The 23837-nt window shown below is 36.7% G+C and overlaps 1 protein-coding gene across 1 annotated transcript in view; it reads right to left on the reverse strand.

Annotated features, from left to right (window-relative positions):
• The window catches only part of ss (aryl hydrocarbon receptor spineless), a 102106-nt gene that overhangs the window by 40666 nt on the left and 37603 nt on the right, over positions 1 to 23837 (reverse strand). Inside the window, 1 exon segment of the mRNA XM_089170528.1 lies at positions 16603 to 16793. Coding sequence (XP_089026654.1) covers positions 16603 to 16793 — 191 coding nt within the window.

Raw genomic sequence — 23837 nt, forward strand, 5'->3', positions numbered from 1 at the left:
TCGGCGGATCCTACGCGTGAAATATAGTCGACATTAACTCGATGGCGATGCCGAAAAGAGGAACCACCAGCCGTTCTCCTCTTAACAATTCCATGCGCGAATTCTCTTCTCAAAAGATATAGGTGTATATATATATATATATATATATACCTTTTGGCTTTCTCGTTAACGGTTAACGGTGGACGCCATTACCAACGACACGTTTCTCTTTTATATATATATATATATATATATATACATAAAAGTATATATGATACCTATATATCTTTTGGTAAACGAGAGCAAGAAGGGTTATACCTTTGCGTCTTACGTGAGCTACGCGTCGCTTCGGTAGCGATTTTAAAAAGGGAGAGAAAAGAAAAAAAGAAAAAGAAAAAGAAAAAGAAAAAAAAGGTCGTCGTGGTCTAAGGATGAAGGAGCCCAGCAGAAAAGGGCCAGCACAACGGGTCTCGCTTGGTTTTTCGGGGAGCAGCGGCTCGTGGTCGGAGCATGAAAGGTGAGCCGCCGAAGGCGGCTGCCGAGTTACGCTCGGCGGTCGGTCAAAATCTTCTTCGAGTACCTGTCCGTTCATCCAATATAAGAGAGACGACCGATCCTCGGCACAGTTATACATATACTTATGCATGGAGCCACACTTGGTTTCTTGCTTTTGCTGTTCCTGGTCCGCGACCAAGACCAAGACGAAGACGACGATTCGACGGTCGTCGGCCGACACTCGAGACACGCGTTCTTTTATTTCCTTCGCCTTCTCTCACTCGAAGAAGCAGATTTTCTGGAATTCGTCTGGTTCCTTGGTTGCCTCTGCAAAGGCCCGACTTTACCTTACCCTCCTCCTTACCCTCCTCCTCCTTCTTCTCCTCTGCTTCTTCTTCTTCTTCTCGTGCATCCTACAAAACCCTCTCCTTGCGCAACCTTCTTTCCTTTCTTTCTTTGCTAATCTATCTCTCCTTCTCTCTCTCTCTCTCTCTCTCTCTCTCTCTGTTATTTTGCTTCACTCGTATTCCAGTTCGTGGGAAAGCAACGAATCGATCGACGTCCAAACCGACGTCGGACCCGGACCGATCGATCGCATCGCGAATCTTCGTCCATCCGTAAGATTCCATAGTCGGCTTTCTCATAGGAATTATCTAATTTTATTTTCTTCTTCTTCTTTTACTTCTTCAAATTTGAACTCTTGAAGAAAAAAAAAAAAAAAAGATTTGAAATAAATTAGATAAACATTTGTTAGAAGGAAATCGGTACCGGTAAAAGATTTCCCGCGAACATTAGTCACAGTAAAGCTTACGCTTTTGCTTCCTCTCCAAACAGACGTATATATACGTTTGCCATGATCGTGGACTCATTTGATACATTCGTCTCGTGCTTTTTATCCGTTTGAAAAAGAGAGAGAGAGCGAGCGAGAGAGAGAGAGAGAGAGAGAGAGAGCGAGACTCTTTAAATAACGACAACTGAGGAACGATTCGTGAGATGATACGCGAGGAAAGGAGATGAAACGCTCGGTTGGTAGTCCCTCGGAATATCACCGAGGATGCGTTGCGTTTTCCGCGTATCAACGATCATCATAATTCAAGTTGATATCTGGTAATTTGCTAGGACGGTCAGGTAGGTATGTATGTATGTACACCGCGAAGCAACCTAATCGATGCGATACGTTTTCTTTATGTACTTCGTAATACTACCAAAGAAAAAACCATAATCTTAAATGAATTTAACATCATATAACTAAACAACAAATTGATTTTCTAACATAATCGAAAATGCTTTGACAAATTTAACTTTTTTTTGTCTGTCTCGATTGTTCTTGTTAAGGCTTCATTTCCATTTCTGTGTAGAGTACGACCTTGCGTTTTCAAAGCCGCGGGAATAGTAGAGAAAGCAAAGGTGAATGTAAAAGGGAGAAGCCAGGTGGTATGGCGATGATGAGATGATGTGATCGCGCCATATGCTGCTCCCTCTAGGGGGCTTACCGTGTACGCGCCTACTAATTAATTCCCAGGCCTTTGTTCTAGCTGCCACTACCGCTGGAATTACTCTTTTTTTCTTTTCTTTTCTTTTCTCTCTCTCTCTCTCTCTCTCTCTTTTCTTTTTATAGAATATTTCCTATTTGCCCGAAGCTCGGAAAAGTAGCCTTTCCTGTGACGTTAGTTCTTTGCAAAAAAAAAAAAAAACAAAAAAAAAAAATTAATCGGAACTTACCAAATGTTTGGTAGATAGAATTGTTAATCGATTATCGCGACAAAGTCGTTAAAATAGTGTATCTAAGTATAGGAACATAAATACTAAGAGTTCCGTGGAGTCAATGAAAAAAAGAAAAAAAGGAGGGGGGGGGGTTGCTCGGAGGAAACCGCAAGGGGTAGTTAGTAGGTACCTCGATGCCGGAGTAGGAAAGAACGAGCTGTAGTGCCAGCTCGTGTAACTGACACCAGTCATTCGCTTTCCCCCGTTTCACCACCATGTTGTGCCACTTGTACCCCCTACCATCCGCGCTCGGCAACCCTCCTCCCTTCGACGTTCCTCGAAAGCGATATGTTTGCGTTTCCTCCTACGAGCTTTTATTACGATTGCTAACCGATCGTGGTAATTCAAGCAATGATACAACCAACACACACGTAGTAACTGAGAATCATCTCACATATGATGAACTTGACTTTTACACTTTTTTTGAAGTGAAAACTTCTTTAGAATGGGAGTGATCTGAAAAGCAAATAAACGCGGTCGGTCAGGAAACGGAGCTATGAAACGGAGCTATGAAACGGCTGCTATACTAAATAATGAGAGAATGAGACGGAATATAGCTATAAAGTTTTTCCTATTCTTGGTCTCCTCTTTATAAGCAACTTGTCTCATTTCTTCGAATTGAGAACTTGCCTACTGTGTAATATGTTTTATATAATATGTTAATAAGACGTATATTAATTTTTGAAAGTGTTAACAATACAATAATAATATTTTTATAAAGTAACAACCCTATAATTATCCTACACCTGATATTCTGCATTCGTCTCATTCTCTCAAAACTTAGTTTTTCGAAGGTTTCACTTCTAACACGTGTGATCTGCCCACATGATATTTTTTTTTTTTTTACCGATTCAAACTTTTCATCATTTTTGTATCATTTTGTTTGTTCCATCAAGGACAAGAGAACGATCTATTTTTCACAGCGAGATGTGCGAACGAGAGAGAGAGAAAGAGAGAGAGCAGGCATTTAATCGCTCATCAGGGATCGTCCGTTTATCTAAAGGTGAGAAAAGAGAGAGAGAGAGAGAGAGAGAGAGAAAGAGAAAGAGAGAACCCTTTGTGAAGTCTGACGGATCCGCTGACTAATAACGCCATCGATCAACCGGTGACTTCACACGGAGCATTTTACGATACGCGTACTTTGAATTAGTTCCACGATCAGAGGTTAACCTCGTACTTTTATTTCTTCCCGAGCATCGTCTACATGGGACCCTGGGTCCTATGTTCTCTCCTCGTCGTTAACAAAAAGGGACACCGATTTGCGTTTTAACAGGTATGACGTTTATCTCACATTGTATATAAATTCGTTGGGGAAAAGAAAAAAAATGATAAAAAGATCTTCCTCGTGAATGCATTAACAACGATGTTCGCGTAAGGGCCCCTTTATTTTATTTCAACAGATATCTTTACGCTAATCACACATTAGTCATGCAGAAATGTCGCAAAAGACCTTTGATTGCAGTGTAAATTTCATTCTCGCCTAAGGAATCATTCAAGTGCTCGAGTATGAAAGATACACGTGGTAAGATAGGAAGGATTTTCCGGATAGATTTGAAAGTAGGCGTAGTCCAGCGTGCATCTATCATACGTCAAGGTACGTGTCCCTGCCGTGAACTCGGTTCACTCGTCGACGAATGCTCGGGGTGTGAGGTTAAACGAGCGAGCACATGCAAAGGTGTCTTGTTCAGTAGGTCAGGAGTGCCAAGAAACCTTCCGGGTTTCCAGCTGATCGTGGCATGGCAGGCATACAGGCATAGCGTGGCGTGGCGTGGCGTGTTGGCGTGATGCGTGCGTTACCTACCCGCAAGCAAGCAAGCAAGCAAGCAAGCACCAAGCAAGCAAGCAAGCAAGCAAGCACCAAGCAAGCACCAAGCAAGCACCAAGCAAGTTAGCTAGTCTCTGCTTGGGGAGTTGTTTCGCTATGGTCTTCTCACAGGCCATGGCCTTTAAACGAGAATACCATAGCCCTTGGTAGTCTAGCTAGGTACGATATGTCGTGCGTAGATCGATCGACATAGGCTTAGACTTAACGATAATGAGACGATATCAAGATTTTTCATCTAATTGTAAAGCCAACGCTACGACTTTGTAAGCACTTCCTAAGATTTCTTCCTTCGATTTGCTCTTGAACTCGTTGTCATTCCCAAACATATCTCTCTTTGATCGAACTTACTTTTCTTTCTTTCTTTCTTTCTTTCTTTTGCTTTTGTAGATAAGAATCGTTAAAACGTAATCGTAGCCACGCTGATAATAATTATTCTCGGTAGGTGCGTATCTCTCGATTCAGGTGACGGTTCTCCGTGTTTGCCAGCCCCCCACTCTTCCTCACTAAACTCGGCTAACTTGAAATCGGTAATGATCTCCTGTCTCGCTACTAGATTGACTCGAAATAGATTGCCTGGCCCCCGTAGTTCCACGCCGTAATCTGGCCTTCCCGATAATATCGAGACTCAAACTCGTATCGTGACAATTAACCCATCGTGCGACTTGATTTATGTGCGAACTATATATATACACACACACACATATGTATATATATATACATTGGTATGTATAGGTAAGTAGAGTTAGCCAACCGTATAGATTTCCAAATATCTTGAACTTCTTTAGGAATTTCCTTCGACCTAGTTTACAAGGATTATTATAATATTATCGTCATATATAAAGGAAAGTATTATATATCAAATTTTAACTTGAATAAAAATGATTCTACATAGTTTGTCGAGATAATATTTTTCTCAACGGGTTACTAAAACACACACACACACCTCCTTTTCTATAATTTAAGAATTGTGAAAGTTATTTGAATGATCCTCGTATCTCTTATGGGAGTCTCGTGCTAAATTCGCATAGAAAAGGCAACGTAATAATTTTCTTTCTTTTTTTTTCTTCCGGATCCTTAGAAATCGTCGTCGTCGTCGTCGTCGTCTTCGTCGTTCACCGAGAGGTTACAGAGGAGGAGGATCGGTGTAACGGCTCTAAGGTGGTATGGTATATATAGGTATAACACGTAAATCTGCGTGATCCATCTTGGACCGTGTAACGCTCCATGTAACGCGCCGAACGCTATGAAGCGAGTGCTGATTACCATGCTCGTTAATTCTCGGCTAATATAGCAGGGTTTAAGTTGGTACGTATACTATATACCTGGTGAGGAATTAGAAGGTCGTCGGAGACAGTATGTTACGACGATACCATCTCGAGCATATTTATATCACGATGATACTGTCTTAAGTTACAGCCGGAGTTACAGCAGCTGCAGATTGCACCTACCTTATATACCCCTCCCTCCCTCCCTCTCTCTCTCTTCCATTCGACTCGCACCCTCCTCCTCCTCCTCCTCTCTCCTATCTTTCGAATTTTCGCTAATGTTGCTAATAGTTTACTTTCGTCCATCTATTTCTTCATTCTTCCTGCGACATCAGAATATTATGAAGCGATATTTGATAAAATGGTGGAACGGTAAAAAAAAAAAAAAAAAAAAAAAAATACGAAGAGGAGAGAAAAGAAAAGAAAAGAAAAAAAAGGGGGAAAAAGAAGAAGGAGGAGAAGAAGAAGATGATATTTCGAGTGTCGTTTGGTCGTGAGATTTTTATTAGCGTCAACGAAAAGAGAGAGAGAGAGAGAGAGAGAGAGAGAGAGAGAGAGAGAGTGAGTGAGTGAGAAAGAGAGAGGGAAGGGGTTCATGCGTGAATCTACGGGAGAGCGTGGAATTTAATACCCCCGAGAGAAACACAAGGAGGCGAAATATTTTTCCAGACGACGAAGCTTACCTCCGGGCGCCGATTCGCGCGTTCGTGGAAATTTCACGCCGAAAGGCGTAACGTAATTCATTGCTAATAACAATAACAACAACAACAACAACAACAACAACATAACACAACAACAAGAACCATAATCGCCGTGCCGATAATAATGAGTCGTTATTACAGTCTAATTCGCATCTTCGTCGAGATACGTTGGATACGCTTCGGATACTTAAACATCGGAAAGAGAGACCGATAGAACCTAATTTATATTCATATATACGCGCGGAATAAATAGGCAATTTATGCGCACGGATTATTTGCCACTGACCAACGCGAGTTACTTGCCTCTGTCTGTTAGAAAACTACTCATCGTTCTGATTTGGTATATTTCACATTCTTGTTATATTATAATACCAATTAAACAAAATATCCGTCCGTTTGTAAAAAAAAAAAAAAAAAAAAAAAAAACAAAAAAAATAAGTTAATAAGGTAAGGGTAAGAAAAGTTGCAAGGGTTGGGGTTGATTTTTGAGTTTTCCCTTTGGATTGTTGGATACCTTTCGGTTGTTTTTTGGTTGTTTTTACCTTGGGGTTGATTTTTGAGTTTTCCCTTTCGGATACCCCGGATTATCAAGGGACATTGCGTGTACGAATTCTAGTTGGAATTGTAGTAAAAAAAAAGAAGTCTCGACTACTACTACTACTACTACTACTACTACTGCTACTACCAGTGTTGCGGCTTTGTAGATCGCGCACGCGCGGATGTACGGGTGCCGCACCCAGCCGAAGAACCGTAGGTAATTGCATGTAGAACGGTCAAATAAAAAAAACAACAAAGCCACCCGTTCGAACAGAGAAATGGAAAGAGAGAAAGAGAAAGAGAGAAACGTTCTCTTCTACCGTATTATACCTACTCGTAGAGTTACGTAGCTAGCTCGTGGTGCGTGAGAAGAAAAAAATTTACTCGCTCTCTTGGGCTCATGGCTTCTCTAACAATATTCCACCTTAGATTTTCATATAAAAATATTCAGAACTCTTCGTGGTCGGTGAGCGTATGCTCGAGAAGAGATCGCTATCCGTCTTGCTGTTGTTGGCTATTGATTCGTACCACATTAACGAATAACCGCTACGTAAAACGTATATATATATATATATATATATATATTATATTTTATATTTTATATATATATATATATCTATAGTTCTTATCTACTGGATTCGTGCCACAGAAAGAATGAACAAGAAAATACAAACGAATAATCCAGGAAACATAATTATGTGCTATAGTGGAAATGTGTTGCCAAGATCATTTGCAAGTGTAAAAAAAAAAAAAAAAAAAAAAAAAAAATCATAGAAAACAGAAAAATTCCAATGGAATTTTTCTTTAACGTAAATATTTGCGCGTTTAATCGCTCTCTCTCTCTCTCTTATTATTTTTATATTATTATTTATAAGTTTAGACAGAGGTATATCATTTTATTTTCATGCGTGTGCAACAAACGGTACTTGGTATGCGATCTCAGAGTTGAATAAAATATTAGAATTAACGTAACTGAAATACTTTAACACGCGTTGATAAAGAAAAATATGAACATAGGATGTAAAATAGATAAGATAAGTTTAACTATTCTAAATAGGGTAATTATAGATGGACGCATTGGTTAACACAAAGATCATCAGATCTCAAACAGACACTACCTATTTCACGATCGTTCATCCAATGACGTATTTTACCAGCCCATGATGATGATGATGATGATGATGATCGTAGTGGTGATGATGGAAGGGGGTGAGATATACGAAGGGAAAGATGGGGGTTATTCTTAATTAAAATGATTGCCGACATTACGGCTAAACTCTCGCAATTATGATTCCCTGTCTCCCATAAAAGTGCTGCTTGATGTCCGTTGGTGTTCGTCATATTTTCAGCTAATAACAGCCTTACGCCCTGCGCCATTCTTATCGGAGTTTCATCATCGTTGCAATGCCAAGAGACGTGCGCCCCCTGTGCAAGATGTATCCGTGTAACGAGCATCGGAGGAGGATTACTTTTTTTATTTTTATTTTTTTTTCTGTTTATCCATCAGTATTGTGAATTAAAAGAAAATTAGAATTGAACGAAAAAATATTTAACAAAAAAAAATCAACGACACTCAACGTTTTTTTTTTATTCGGGTCAAGGTTATATAACCTTACGAACGATTAGATCCATTTGATTTTACAATTCACATTGGCGTAGGTATATCTTTTATCGATCTTTCGATAAACCAATGATCGTAGCTGTAACTATAAATTTTCCTTATAAATCCTACGAATATCTGATTGAATAAATCAACTCGAACGAATGAAAGAAAGAAAGAAAGGTAGGAAGGTAGGAAGGTAGGAAGGTAGGAAAAGGTAGGAAGGAAGAATGAGCGATTTATCTAAATGGATCCATGTAAATGAACTATCATAAATAATGGTAACTTAAGTTTGATTGTAAATAGGTTTAGATGTTATATTAATATGTTAGAAAGATAAATGATTATGTAATAATAAATGGATAAAAGTATGAAAGGATAAAAAGAGAGAGAGAGAGAGAGAGAGAGAGAGATTAATAATAAAACTTGACTATCTTCTATTTGATAAATGTACAAATTTCCACAACGACAAATTAATTTCATTTCAATCTCCTAGATCAAATGCAAATAACAATTTGATATACCTTGTAAGACAGGTGAAAGGAAAATACTTTTGTAAAGGAGGCTTTAATCGATTTTTTTGAAGTCGGTTAAAAATTGAAGAGTTTCGTTACTTTGTCATGGATCCCATAATCAAAACCTAAACAAATTTAAGACTTATATGGTTTTCTCATGGATGCCATTATCAAAATTGAACCAAATTGATATGGGACTACACGGGAAGTACCAGCTTTCAAATAAAAAAAGAATCATCAAAATCGGTTAACCCAGTCGAAAGTTTTGAAGGAACGAACATACAAAAAAAAAATATAGTCAAATTGAGAACCTCTTTCTCCTTTTTTGAAGTCGGTTAAAAAGATATCCAATCAAGAAGAAGAAGAAACAGCAGCTGGTCATTTTCATTCGTAAATGTTTTCTTTCTATTTAAATCTGAACGTTGTTCAATGTGATTTTCTTTTTCGAAAGATCGAATGACAAAATCATGAAAATATGTTGTTGAGGAATACAAGAAAGTTGAAAAAAAAAAAAGAAAAGAAAAAAACTATGACGATTCGTTTACAAATAAGTAAAAACAAGTTTTACCTACTTACGTATACTAAATGGATTGGCCGAGTGTATCAGCTTGTCGAGACCATATAAGTCGATATTCGGGGCCGCTCTAATTGCCGCGCATTTTTAATAATGACATTAATGAGCTTGATGTTTATCGCGTGTCCGGTATCCGGTAGCAGTGCAGCTTGGTGTCGAACCGATTAAAGGCAAATCGGATCTAAGATGTTAACGGTAAATAAGACCACTGTGTTGTCCCTTTTTCTTTTTATCCCTCGATATCTATCGATCGTTTTTTAATATCACGATGTGTTTGTTACTTTTCTATATCTTTATTTTTATTTTTTTATATATATCGGGTTGTTCGAAAAGTTCGTACCGGTTCGATTTTAATAATGGAAGATTGAAACGTAACGCATTTAAGTGCCATTCCAAAACTTCTCAGGTTTTCTCAGAAAAAAAAAAAAACAAACTTTGTCACCTACTGAAAATTGGTACGAACTTTTCGGACAACCCAATATTGAATGGAAAAATTTACAAAAAAAAGAAAAAGAGGGTTAGCGTCGGTTAACATGTGTGTGTGTGTGTGTTTCTATCTTTTCTTCGAACAAACTCGTCATTTTATCGTAAGAAGAAGAAGAAGAAGAAGAAGTTTCCCGACTAACCGGCTATTGAACTCGGCAGCTGTTGTGATCGTTTCTACCTTTTCGGTATCCAAAAAGGAAGCCACTTGGACTGTCACGTCAAATGAGATAAAAGAACGTGCGATTTGCAAGTTTTTTCTTTCTTTATTTCTTTCATCAGCATGAGAGAGAAAGAGAGACACACACATACAACCGGACGTGAATACATTCCAAAACACTTTAAAAGGAACAACCGGAAATCGAACTACTGGGACAAAAAAAGTAACGATCCTCGAGCAGAGCCAAAGGTAGTAGAATGAACATTCCGAACCTGGACCTAGTTGGAAATAAACAAAACAAAACAAAAGTAAAAATAGTATCCTTTTGGGTCGACCAAATTTGCATTTCAAGATATCTTCTTCGCGTGCCAAAAAGAACCAACACAACAACAAGAAGAAGAAGAAGAAGAAGAAGAAGAAGAAGAGGAGAAAGACATTGAATAAAACACACATAAAAAAACAAGTGTGAGTGTGTGTGAGAGAGAGAGAGAGAATATAATCTAGAAAAGCACGAAACGCATTAACGTATTAATAATAAATAACATAGTGTGCGTTTAGTAGCATCATTAATTTCTTCGTAAAAAAGGTTTGGTGCGATGTGATCATTGCACGCGTCAATCGAAAACTCTCCTTTTACACTTTCTCTACCCCTCTCTCTCTCTCTCTCTCTCTCTCTCTTTTTAGATTATATTTCTCTTTCTTACCGCAAAGCAAATCGACAGATCGTTTTACTTCTTTAGCAAAAGAAGAAGAAACTACCTTTAATAAAGCTTTCTCCGAAGATCGACTATCGAAGATCAACTCGTCGATTGGCTTGGCTTGGCTTTGCTGCTACCGTGTAACACCACCACCACCACCACCACCACCACCACCACCATAAACATATCATCATTCTTTCTGCGCATCGTTTCTCGACACTCTCATGGAAGACATCATTTGTCAAGGCTCGCGAACGTGCGCACGTGTGCTGCTCGGTTAAACGACTCATCTACTCTCTTTCATTCATTCGTTCGTTCGTTCGTTCATTCATTCATTCATTCATTTTATATTACGACACGATGTATATGACACAGGTAGGTAGATAAATATCCTATCAGTTTGTAACCATATTAAAAGAGACTACTCGAATCAAAGATAATTAGAACAAACATGTACAATAATGATCCCTACTATCTACATATATTCAAACATTAAATAAAACACGATTGAATCCTTAAAGAAGACTAATTTGAACATTTTTATACGACCACCCCCGCCCCTGGATTTGCGATAACCAATCTTGTTCTACATGAAAAATGAACTAACTCTTTTTATATAGATAATCGGTTTAAATTAATCATTATTATATGTGGTTATATGATTGTGTTCTGTTGCGCGATTTTGGAATGTAAATCGATTTACGATATTTCTCGGTGTCATCATTCTTCTCGTAGTCTTTTGAATATTTTTTTCTTTTTTTTTCTTTTTTTTTTGAGAACGAAAGATCTGTTCCGTTGATTTCCACGTGGAGTCCCGCCTTGCCCATCTTGCAGCACCTTAGTCACTCGTTTGCTCTTTCTCTTTCTCTTATTCTCTTTTTCTTTCTTCGTTTCTCATATATATATATATATGTAACCACATAGCCAGCACCTATCCTGCCAGGTGCGAGAACGAAATGGAAAATGCAAATAAGCCGTAATAACGAAAAGGTAAACGTATCACTGGACGGATCTTCATCGCAAACTTACGCATTTCCAAACGTTTACGATATACCTTTGTAGATAGGCATATATACGTGTAACATTATGTCACGCATACGCTGTAATAACGTAAAAGATAAAACGAATTTGACGATAAAGTCATCGCTCAACGAGAAACCCGATTTTTCCATTCATTTCTTCTCTGCTACCTTCTTTTTTTTTTTTTTTATCATTGCTTTCATTTCGATAAATAATTCAACGAATATATTAATCGAAGTTTCTTTAGATTTCATAAGGATTTACAATCATCTTTTTATTTTCTATACTAACACAATATTTTAGAATTTCATCTAATTTTTCTAACACTACTTTGACCTAACTTTTGAAAAAATCCAAAATAAATAAACTAATCAATATACAATGTTACTTAACAATTTGCATTAGAATACATTAAACACATTTTTCTAATCACACACACACACACAGATGTGCACACACACCACTTTGACGTAACATTTGGAAAACACTTTTCCAATCAATATACAATTCTATTTGAAATTTGCATTAGAATACAATCTAACGACAAATAAGATATTGTACACTTGTACGATTGCAAGATGATCATTTCAGTGTCTAAATCTAATGAGGAGGGGGTGGGGGTGAGGGGGGGGGGAATATTCACGTATAGAATTATCAAGGACTCCGAGAAAGCCAGGACTAATTCGTTAGCTCTTTATTATACCGGGGACGTAATTTTTTCATCTGTGGCAGATTTCGATTAAGGTGTCGGACGGTAACGAATTATTTAATGAGGATTTAATGTACTCGCGCGGTAAGCAATTAGTCTACAGACGTTATTAATGTACCACAAGACTAATAATTTCATCATAAAACTTTCCCTCTGCCTTTTCGCCTACGTCTCCTCTTCTCTTGCGTATACAAACACACACATATATACACACACACACACAGAGAGAGACGTATGTACACACATTTGTATATTAATGCATAAAAAAAAAATACAAACGTACACAGGTGAAAAGTAATTCTCCTCATCGAATATATTCTGACGGCAGGACACCACTTGGACTATTTTTTTCGTTAGAAAACGATCTCTCGTTCGTATGTATCCCCATACTCGTTAAAAAAGATCACCCCGTAAGTAATGTCCACATACGACAGGCAATTTCGAGACTTGAGATCTCCTCCCCCACTCTTCTCCCTCTCTCTCTCTCTCTTTTTGTCTCTCTTTTTTTTTTTTCTTATTCTTTGAGTGAAAAAGAGCGAGAGAATACATATAACGAGGAAATTAATTAAAGTCGCAATAAAAAGTTTCCTCGATAACAGGCAGAGAGCCGACAGGCAAGTTCTCGGGATTAATCGGCAACTCGTTAGCCCGTATGTGCTTCTCCGATTTCAGATTACGAGTGTGCCTTCTCTCTCTCTCTCTCTTTCTTTTTCTCTATACGTATGTATATGTATTACATATATATACACTCTATGGGGTGTACTTACATATAGTTTGTTGCATCGATATTATTTTCGTGTAATATAACAAAAACACAAAAAATGGAAGAAGAAAGAAAAAGAACAATAAATTCGCTTGAAATTGGAAAAAGGAAGAAGGTGTGTGTGTTGTGTGTGTGTGAGAGAGAGAGAAAGAGAGAGAGCGTGTCGTTAAAATCGCTCGGCCACGAACGAACACCACGTTTATTGTTAGAGGTAGTAGACTATCTCGAATCTAGTAGGAAAAAGAGAGTATCAAGAAGAAATACGAAAAAAAAAAAGAAAAGAGAAAAAAAAAAGCAAGCAAGCTCGGAGAGTTAAAGTTAAGTCGCGGTGGAGAGAAGCTAAGATTCCAAGTACGACACACCGGAACTGCCAGTAATAAGACTAAGTGGCGGCGGTTAATTGCCAAGATTCGGTCGGTGGATCCTCTTTCTCTCTCTCTTTCCTCGCACTCGAACGTACGTTTGCAAGAGAAGGGGTTTGCAAGAGAAGGGTTTTGCAAGAAGGGCTATGCAACAACAAAGATCTCCTATCTGGAATCCTCGAAGAGCTGGTGTGTGTGTGTGTGTGGGTGTTGGGTGTGCAGGGGGTGGTGGTGGTGGTGGTGGTGGTATCTTTTCAGTGCACACACCGCCTCATCGACAGCCGAACTTCCAACCTTGCCAACACCTTGCCAACACAGATCGTGTCCGTTGCACGCGTCCGTTTCAAAAATCACCGCTAATTAATTTGCATAACACAGTGCAACGAATCCTTCTTTTTTTTTTTCTTTTCTGATAATCTAAGTTTAGATACAAAGTTTACACACACACACACTCCTTCCTTTTATTCTAACTTTGAATAAATTGGAAATATAATAACGCGTAATAACACAGGAAGAAACTGTCGTCGATAAGAGAAGGATTGCAAAACACACAAAGGGGATTATTGGTCTCTCTTGTGGTCTGAGATATCAGAAGAGTGAGGTTTTTTTTATCGGAACATCAGGGACGACACTCTGGCGTTTCATTCTCTTTTCCACTGTTTGCTACTCTCTCTCTCTCTCTCTCTCTCTCTTTGGAAAAAGATCCGAGGTCAGACAATGAATACCTATTAAAACGGTGTGAACAATGCTACTCTCTGCTACCGTTTGGCCCGTTTCACCGGTGGTGTGTGGCTGTGGGATCGGTGAGCGGTAGCGGGTAGTATTGCTCAGGGACAAGAGCAACACCGGTGCTAAGTAGAAGCCCAAGCTCCTCTGGGTCGGTCCATGGTGATATACTGCGAGATCCGCGATACCAGGACCAGTGCTGCTTCGCGGACCCCGAAGAGTAGCCAACGAACAGGGCGCTTAGTTTCTCTCTTTCTCTCTTTCTCTTTCTCTTACTCTCACTCCTAACTCCTCCATCCGGATTCGTATTCGTGCGCGTGCATTACCTTGCATACGCTATTGCGCTCGATATCTCTCATCTCTCACTCTGCCGAGAATCCACTCTCGTCTCTCGTTTCTTATTTTTCTTATTTTTATTTTTATTCTTCTTCTTATTCTTATTCTTATTCTTCTTCTTCTGCTTCTTCTTCTTCTTCTTCCTTTTTATTTTTTGTTCTCTTCTTCCTCTAGAGAACTTTGCCACCCCCGAGACTTCATCTTCGGTAATTCCATGTGTCTTCTTTTCATCTTCTGTCTCTCCTTTCAACGTTTATCCGTTAGATCTCAATCCAAAGAAGACTCTTTTAACACTCTCCTGTGTTATACCAACTGTTTTCTAAGTAAGGTATTATGATATATATATACTCGTGAATAGATATTTCATAATAAATTAATAAACTGTAATTATTAATACAGTAATGTAAAGGTTATTTTTTTATTAATTTATTCAAGATATTATAGTTCGTTTTAAAAATAGAAATAATGATAAATCGAAAATAGTATTTTTAGATGACATTAAATCGATAAAAAAAAAAAAAAAAGTTGGTTGCATTAGGAAGGTGGTTTTCGTGTAACTTTGCACAAAAGTCTTGCCGTTCACCTTCGCCCTTAGATCAGAAAAGAGGGATGAGGCCAGGCAAGAGGTGGTTATTCAACCAAACGTAAGAAACAGCCTAATGGCGAAGGAAAGAGAAGACTGTGGGACAGCCCAATGAAAGAAGGAAAGAAAGAAAGAAAGAAAGAAACGAGCCTACCCATTATCCTCCTGTACTGTGCCGATTCTTCGATTGACCCTAACTGATTGTGATTGCAGATGAGATTATGTATAAGGGCGTGCGTTACGAAAACGCGCGAGAACCAAACGCCATAAGAGAAACATGTCGATAATAATGAACCCGATCTTTGATTTTCAACATCTTTCGTTTTCTTTTCTTTTTTTTTTTTTATCCTTTCCTTTAATTGCAATTTCTTTTATAATCCTGCTGATTTCTCAACTCGTTAAATTGTAATTCGGAAAATGTTGATGAACCTTTTTACATTACAAAGATAAAAATGAGACAATAAAATAGGCCACAAATTTCACATGTTTGTTGCCCAGCCCGTTATATTATATTATTATATTGTCACGTTGTTTGTCCGCAATGAACTCCTAAACTAATGAATCGATTTTAATCAAATTTTCCACACTATATGCAGTTTCATTCAACTTGAAAGATAGGATAGTTTATATCTCAATTTATAATCGCAATAAAATATAAAAACTATGTTTTATTTAACGAAAATAGTTTTCTTTCGAAATGGGAAATGTGATAAGTTTTTCCAACTAAAACATACTCTAACTTCAACAAGAAGAGCGTGTTGTCACCGTATACGGTGACAGGGCTTCTAGAGAAGCATGCCCGTCTCCGATATACAGTGCTATGACGACAAACGTGTTAAACAGAGTTGATACTATAAACAAATCTGAAAAAATAATTTTAGTACAAAGAATTCATTGAAATCGTAGAACGTTACGTTTGATTTTCATCTTAACGCGATTTAATTAAATCCCAGTGATAAATTTGAATAATTGTATTACACGATTCAATGTATAAAAGATAATTTTGATATCGTATAACTGGTATTTTACAAGAAGGATTATATTTATCGTTTTTTTCTTTTTCTTAACACTAGTAATCTAAACTCGTAATAAAGATAGCATTGTGTCTTTTGATAATGAACATTTCGTAGAAATCTCGAACGAAGTGGTAAACGAGAAGAAGAAGAAGAAGAAGAAGAAGAAGAAGAAGAAGGGTGCCTCATTCTGCCATTGTCTTTCTCGAGTCATTGTTTTTCGAACTGATAATCTAATAACGAGTGTTTCGCGTGTTTTCCCCAACTTTTCACGAATAAGATACTCTACTACTTTCAAATTTTCTATATATATATGTGTGATGATATTTTATATTAACAAAATAAATCCCACCCCCCCCCACTACTACTACTCTCTCATCTTACGTTGAGAAATCAATCCAAATTTTGTCTATACGTAAAACAATCCGGTGGTTGTTGTTTTTGATTGAAATATTTGACCAAAAAAAAAAAGAAAAAAGACATGAATTGTTTACCTTGAAAGTAACTTTTGGTGCGTAGATAACTGACGCTGAGCCTGAGGATACTTAGACGATCAAGTTTGCTTAGAATATTTTGTTCGAATGGAAGTAATGATGCCAATGTATCCAGTTCGGCGTTCAAACGTTCTCTGTGTCGTTTACTCGGATTAGACTTCGTCACGCCATCCTTTTGTGGTGGTTTTAAACTGTAAACAAATATTTAGAAGAACTAATATTAATACACTGAACCTCTAAGAAGATATATTTAAATAAAACATTGAATTCATTTTCTTTTTTTTTTAGAAAATATAAAAAAAAAATACGAACGTGTATAAAAGATGAAGAAGAAGAAGAAAAAAAATGGAAGGACCGATAAAAAGAAAGACCAGTGGCTTATACTAAGTCTCTCCAATTGATTTCTTTTTCTTTGCCACACCTCCTGTTAAAGGATTCCGGTGATTCCAATCAGCCAGTGTCGAGTGTCCTTCCTTCGAAATGTTTGGCCAACGAGGACGAAACGGGAGAGAACAGAAACGCATTCGAAGGATTTCGATAATTAAAAGTTTTCAGTGGTAGCACAGCTGCTGATTGACACAACGTTCAAAACCCTTTTTCTGGGGGACTCGTATATACCAAATTTATACTCATTATTGTGTTCCCTAACATTTGCAAAATATATTCTCTTAAATTGTTAATAACAGTCTCGTAATATCGAATATTTATGTTAACATGACTCGCCATTTTTTTTTTTTTAGAATAAAATGTACGAATTTATTTTAATAATTGTGACAGTGGTGTAAGATGTCGTCTACTTGGTGATCGGTCTATTAATAAACAATCAGACTTTTTTTTTTTGTTATAATTGAAATTATTGTTAATAGATTTCGTAATCAATGATTTATTAAATAAAAAAAAAAAAAAAATCTTAATACGTATTCGTACGTGTAAGTTTTCTTGACTTGATACTAGGTTTTTAGTCTGTCAGTGAAAATAAGGAAATGGAGCATTTTAATTAGTAACATTAACCACAACGAAATACCAATAACATGCTAATTGTTCTTTTATCTGACTCTGACGGTAACTTTGAAATTTGCATAATATCGTTCTCGGTAATCGCCTCCTCGGTCTCTCGTCTTACTTTTAACATTTTATTATTATATTGCATATATATATATATATATATATATATATATATATATATATATATATATATATATATAAGTTGATTTATTTTACCGTAGATTAGTGGTAACGACGTTTACTGCTGAACCACATAATTATTCTATAATTAATATAATATTAAAAAAAAAATAAAAATAATTTACGGAACATTATCGAATCATTTGCGTTAATAAAGTTCGTTCGATAGAATAAAAATTGAAAATAACAAAATAAAAGAAAATAGAATAATTGTATCCCTGGTGCAACCAACACCACCACCTTTGCAACCACCGAACCACATAATAATACAATATTCAGAAGAAATAAAAATAATTCGCGGAACATTATCGAATCATTCGCCTTATTAAAGTTCATTCGGTAGAATGAAAATTGAAAAATAACAAAATAACAAAATAAAAGAAAATAAAATTGTATCCCTGATGCAACCACCACTACTACCACCACCATTGCCACCACAGATCGCTTGACCAAAATTAATATGCAAAATCAAATTTTACGGATACTACCTTTTCAAACTGTTTGTTTAATTGAAGCGGCTCTCTCTCTCTCTCTCTCTCTCTCTCTCTCTCTCTCTCTCGACATGGGAATCTGGTAGAACGAGAGACACGCTTTTCTTTTTTTCAACTAAAATGATACTAAAAGACGGAACAACCGTGTCAAAGACACCGGCGTTGCTCTTGTCCGACGTTCTTAGGCCTATACTTAGGAATAATTATTATTCTTACGCATATATACGTATATTTTAACGACCGAGAGAGAAAGGGTGAGGATGACAGTGAAAAAGTCAAATAAAGAAACAAACAAAATACAAGAAAGTTCAAAAGAGGCACCGAGTATACAAGAAAATGAGATGGACACGTTTACTTTCGAGTATTCTTCAGAGATACACATACACACACACACACACACATATATATATATGGTAAAGGACCAGTTCTTATCTTGGGTTATTAAGGAAATAGTGTTAATGAGATGTCACTATGAATGACTACCGTTTACCCATCTCTCTTTCTCTCACAAATCCCTTCTTTGACCAATGCAACAACATTTGTACTACATAAGTAAAATAAAAATTAAAATAATAATAATAATAAAAATAAAATAAAAACATTATATTGTATAACTATAACTCTCTCTATATAATATATAATATATATTAACATACAATTATAAATATAAAAATTACTAGGGTTGCCCCTTCACGCAATAAAATAGTATTGAGATTATAATAAATTGAGATATAAACTATCCTATATTTCAAGTTGAATGAAACTGCAAACATTGTGGAAAATTTGATTAAAATCGGTTCAGTAGTTTAGGAGTTTATTACGGACAAACAACGTGACACGTAATTTACATATATTAAAAAGATTATTAATTTAATTAAATATAAAAATGATGAAGATAACAAATCGGTAAAACGGTAAATTTGTTAATCGTTGCCTATCCACGTGCATAAATAGATAGGAATGAACTATCGTAGGCGTAGAATAGCACACACAAAAATTCAAAAGAAAAAAGAAAAGTTAAAAAGCATATTAAAAGCGAGGTGGTCGTAACGTTGGGTCCAACCCACGTGAACCTTTCTCTCTCTCTCTCTCTCTCTTTCTCTCAGTCAGGATAATGAGCTTTGTTTTGCACCTTAGCCATGGAAATAGAGATAAAGATAGGAAAGTAGTAGATATAGGTATGAAAGAAAAGATGGAACAAAAGAAGACGGTCACCACTCGTTAATGGTATCCGAATGAGACCACTTCTGCAGGACCTCCGTCGTGTTCCTCGTCCCGGATAATGGATTTGGTGTCATCTAATAATTAATAGAGTTCTCCAGGTTGTGTACTACGCGTGCAGCTGCGTACGAGAACGCTAGCGATCTCATTCATCACGCTTTCTAACCCCTAAGCATTTTAATTAAACCCACCATTTTTTTTTCTTCTTCTTCTTTTGCTTTTTCTTATTCTTCTTCTTCTTCTTCTTCTTCTTCTTCTTCTTCTTCTTCTTCTTCTTAATCTTAATCTTTCTATTTTCTTTATCTCAACATGCATTGTCACCACCCAGGAAGTATATTCCAAATGAAACACATTTTCCTACCGTGATACGCTTAAGCTTTGTTCTTCTAATACGAATGAAAATGATTATTATTCTTATTTGAACCAATCATATGAATCATTAAAACTCTTTGTGGCATAGAATTTCAGATAATAAAATACAGCCCTTATTATGTTGCATAGAGAAATTTGATTACGTTTGAACCTTTGCTTAGCACACTTGGTCCGAAAGGGACCCAGAGACTCCTCCCAATTGTACTCAACTTTGGTCATTTTTTCAACATATTTCAATTTAATTTAAAACTATAAAACCAATATAGTCTATTTAAGTAAGTATTAAAGAAGTTTCAAAAAAAATGTTGAAGTAAATCTATGCAATAGTTTTTTTTTATAACAATTTGTCTCGCTCGAGTCCTTTGGACCTGGGTGTGGTAAGCGTGTTACTCCCGGAAGGGTGGTAAGCAAAGGTTAAATTAAACAAAATTGATATATTTTTTATTAATAAAGGTATTACATAATGTAATAATGTAAAAACATAATAAAAAAAAGAGTTAATAACCAATTGTTTTACATAAATAAGACGAAATACAATCTTATAAGCATGTGTAACTATTGCAATACACCGTGCATTACGGTGTATCAAAAAGGTGTGGGACACTTTTAAATCCCACCGTGGCCCAAAGAGTTCAAAGACAACAAAAGATGGTATTTTGCATCGGAGTTGATTCTTTTTTTTTTTTTTTTATTTTAAATATCTCTGAGGAAAATGATGTATCTATTGATATACAGAATACTATATTTCTCTCTAGCTTTTGTATTACATGAGAATTTGCAATGACAACTGTGTACGATGACAGATAGATTAAAAATTATAGATTTGAAAGAACAATTAGACATATTCCCCCCTCCCCCACCCTCACCCCTCCCCTCCCTAGCAATAGAATAATCGTTGCTTACCATTGACAAGACTACTACGCGTAATATGCCATTTACGTAACTAACTTTTGTTTCCAACTGTTCTTTTTTTATCATTCAAATATAGACAGAGAGAGAGAGAGAGAGAGAGAGAGAGAGACACACACACGCACGCACACTAACATCTAAATATATATTTATTTATTATCTCTTCTAGTATAAATTATTCTTATATTAAAAATTATTATTCGTAATTAAAAGATACGTGCGTATCTCTCTCTCTCTCTCTCTCTCTCTCTCTCTCTCTCTCTCTCTCTCTCTCTCTCAACACGTTTGAGAATTGATATGGTTGAGTGAAATCGCGTGAACAATTTCGTTGAACATAGGATTACGAATTGAACGAATGAATCCGAATGAATGCGAATAACGCACGATTATGCTGCTGCTGTTACTGCTGTATATGTTTAACAGCAATTTTGGGCCAGGTGATAAGCCAAGTTATTCATGTATGTTCTATGGGACACCCTAGTAATGTTAAACGTTACCCTACTGGCATTAGGTTAGGCCAGTTGCGTTGATTTTTATCTGTTACGCGAAGCGTGACACCGTAAACGTTAACAATGTGTTACCAACTCTCGAAAAATGTTCCTATTTACTCATTTATTCTAATTCTAAACGCGATGCTACGAAAAATGCTCTAATAAGAAGTATTCATATAATTAAGATCTGTGAAAATAGATTAAACGATAGAAAATTATATATATATATATATATATTTGAATAATTATTTCATTTGAACTTAATTTAACGAAACTACGCGTGCGCGCATGTGCATCCGATAATTGGGTTATTTGTGAATTAAGAAATATAATAATTGATATCTTTTATTTTTATTTTTTTTTTTTGTATAAATTTTCCCAGTTATTTATTGACCAATTCAATAAGAGATCGGTAATAAGAATAAACTTATCAAGATGTGTATAATAACAGCTTCATCTATCAGTGTCTAAAAATGAACCGACACGCCTATCCTTAGAAACATGGTTATGCGACTTACTCATGCACTTTATAACATGTTACCAGTATTTATGTAGTTATGCAGTTACGAATAAATACATAGTCATCTTACTAATAATTATCAACTGTTTATCGAATAAAAGACAAAGAAGAAGACAAAGAAGGAAAAAAAAAAGAAAAAAAGAAAAAAGGAAAGTAGTTAGTAAGAATTTGTAAGAATTTTGAACGGCACGACACGGCACGCGCTACACGTGCACCTACCCCGCCATTTTGCATTTATTATTGGTGAAAATTCTTAGTCCCTTTTTTTTTTCTTCCCTTCTTCATTTCTAGACAATAGCGACGGCGATTCCGTGTGTACAGCTTGTATATTCTTTGGCTTGTAATAGAGGGGTGACGAGGGGTAGCGCGAGAGGCGTAAAGGGGTCAGAAGAGGATTGGTTGCTTAGAACGAAGCAGCAAGCGAGATGCGCAGGCGCCCTGAAGGGTGGGTCCACTATGGATTTTCGAGGGTAGATAGAACGACGCGTGTTCCGGGGTGGGTAGGTAGACAACAGCATGGGGTAGCAACGTTGCCTCCCGTTTCGATATGATGGCTGCTTTCCTACTACTATCCCTTAAACTTTGATAATGGATACACCTATGTCAAACTTTCCCTTATATGGTGTGTGGGTGTGTGTGTGTGGTCCATTTTAAAAAGATTAAATCATATAATTATTTGCATTATTATTCAGATGGTTCTTGAAATTAATTAATAAAAAAAAAAACATGCATGATCATTTAGATAGAAAAATATTCCATTGAAAAAAGGTTTGTCTTCGAAGAATATTAATTAACTTTAAAGATAACCCACACCCACGACATAAGCACACCTCCTCCTATCTATCTCAACTAGCAACCTTTTTTTTCCTCCACAGGTTTTCAAAAAAAGCTCGTCACAACACACCCTCGGAATTGGTTCCCTTTTCGGTGCTGGTGGTGGTGGTGGTGGTGGCTGCTGCCAGGCAAATGACAGAAAGATTTTATCGTATAACAGATTTGGTCTTACGATACGTATTGTAGGTGTGGGTCACACGTGGCCACAAGGAATTATTATGACTTGCTTTAACGTAGATTACCGTTCTCTCCTCGAAAAAAAAAAAAAGAAAAAAAAAAAGAAAAAAAAAAGAAGACAAGAGGGGAGAGAGTTGTGTTCGTTTCTCGCGAGTAGACTAAGCAATAATTACATTCTGATGAAAAAAAAAGAAAAAGAAAAAAGAAAGCGAACATTTTTGCTCGGCGCCCAAAACGGAAGTGGCGAACGAACCACACAACGCGCCACTGCAGAGAGACTTTATTTGTGTTAAGACCTTTAACTTGAATTCTGACCAAGCTCGGTAGGCTTATCGCATTTTCTCTCTCCATTTCCAGATGGAAAAAAAAAACACACACACACACATACACACATACACTGTCGGGTTTTAATATATTCCGAACGAATAATCGTCTAACGATTTCAAAAGAAAATATCTTAGTCAATTACTATTATTATTATTATTATTTATACAATTATTTTTTATTATAATAAATGTTATCGAGAGAGAGAGAGAGAGAGAGAGAGAGAAGAGAATCAACCCTTTACGTAATATATATCGGTGTATGTATTTTGCTTATATATTCTCACGTTTTTATAACTATATCCTCTTATGTAAATGTTGCGCAACGATAATTACCCGGATACCGTTGGTGGTGGTGGTTGGTTGGTTAGTTGGTTGGTTGGTTGGTTGGTTGGTTGGTTGGTTGGTTGGTTGTTCCTCGTACTCGTAACGAAGGCCACGTTTGCGTTTATCGTTAAGTATCGGATAGCATACAACAAGCACGCGTGGAAAACTATCAAAGAAGGATGCACAGAAAGCTCCGCGTTCTAATAACGTTAAAGAAACGTAACAGCAGCGTGAAGAAAAAGCGATCTGCGTATCGGACTTTATTTATACCAATCCCGTTCTTTCCTTCCTTCCTTCCTACCTTTTTTTCTGATTTAATATTACCATGCATTTAACGCGTTAAACAGATAGAATTACGGAAAGGGTTTGTTGTTAGTAGAAGAAG

This window comes from Polistes dominula, unplaced genomic scaffold, assembly GCF_049000335.1.
Source record: "Polistes dominula isolate Pdom_NZ unplaced genomic scaffold, Pdom_raw_medaka contig_15, whole genome shotgun sequence".
Lineage (NCBI taxonomy): Eukaryota > Metazoa > Arthropoda > Insecta > Hymenoptera > Vespidae > Polistes > Polistes dominula.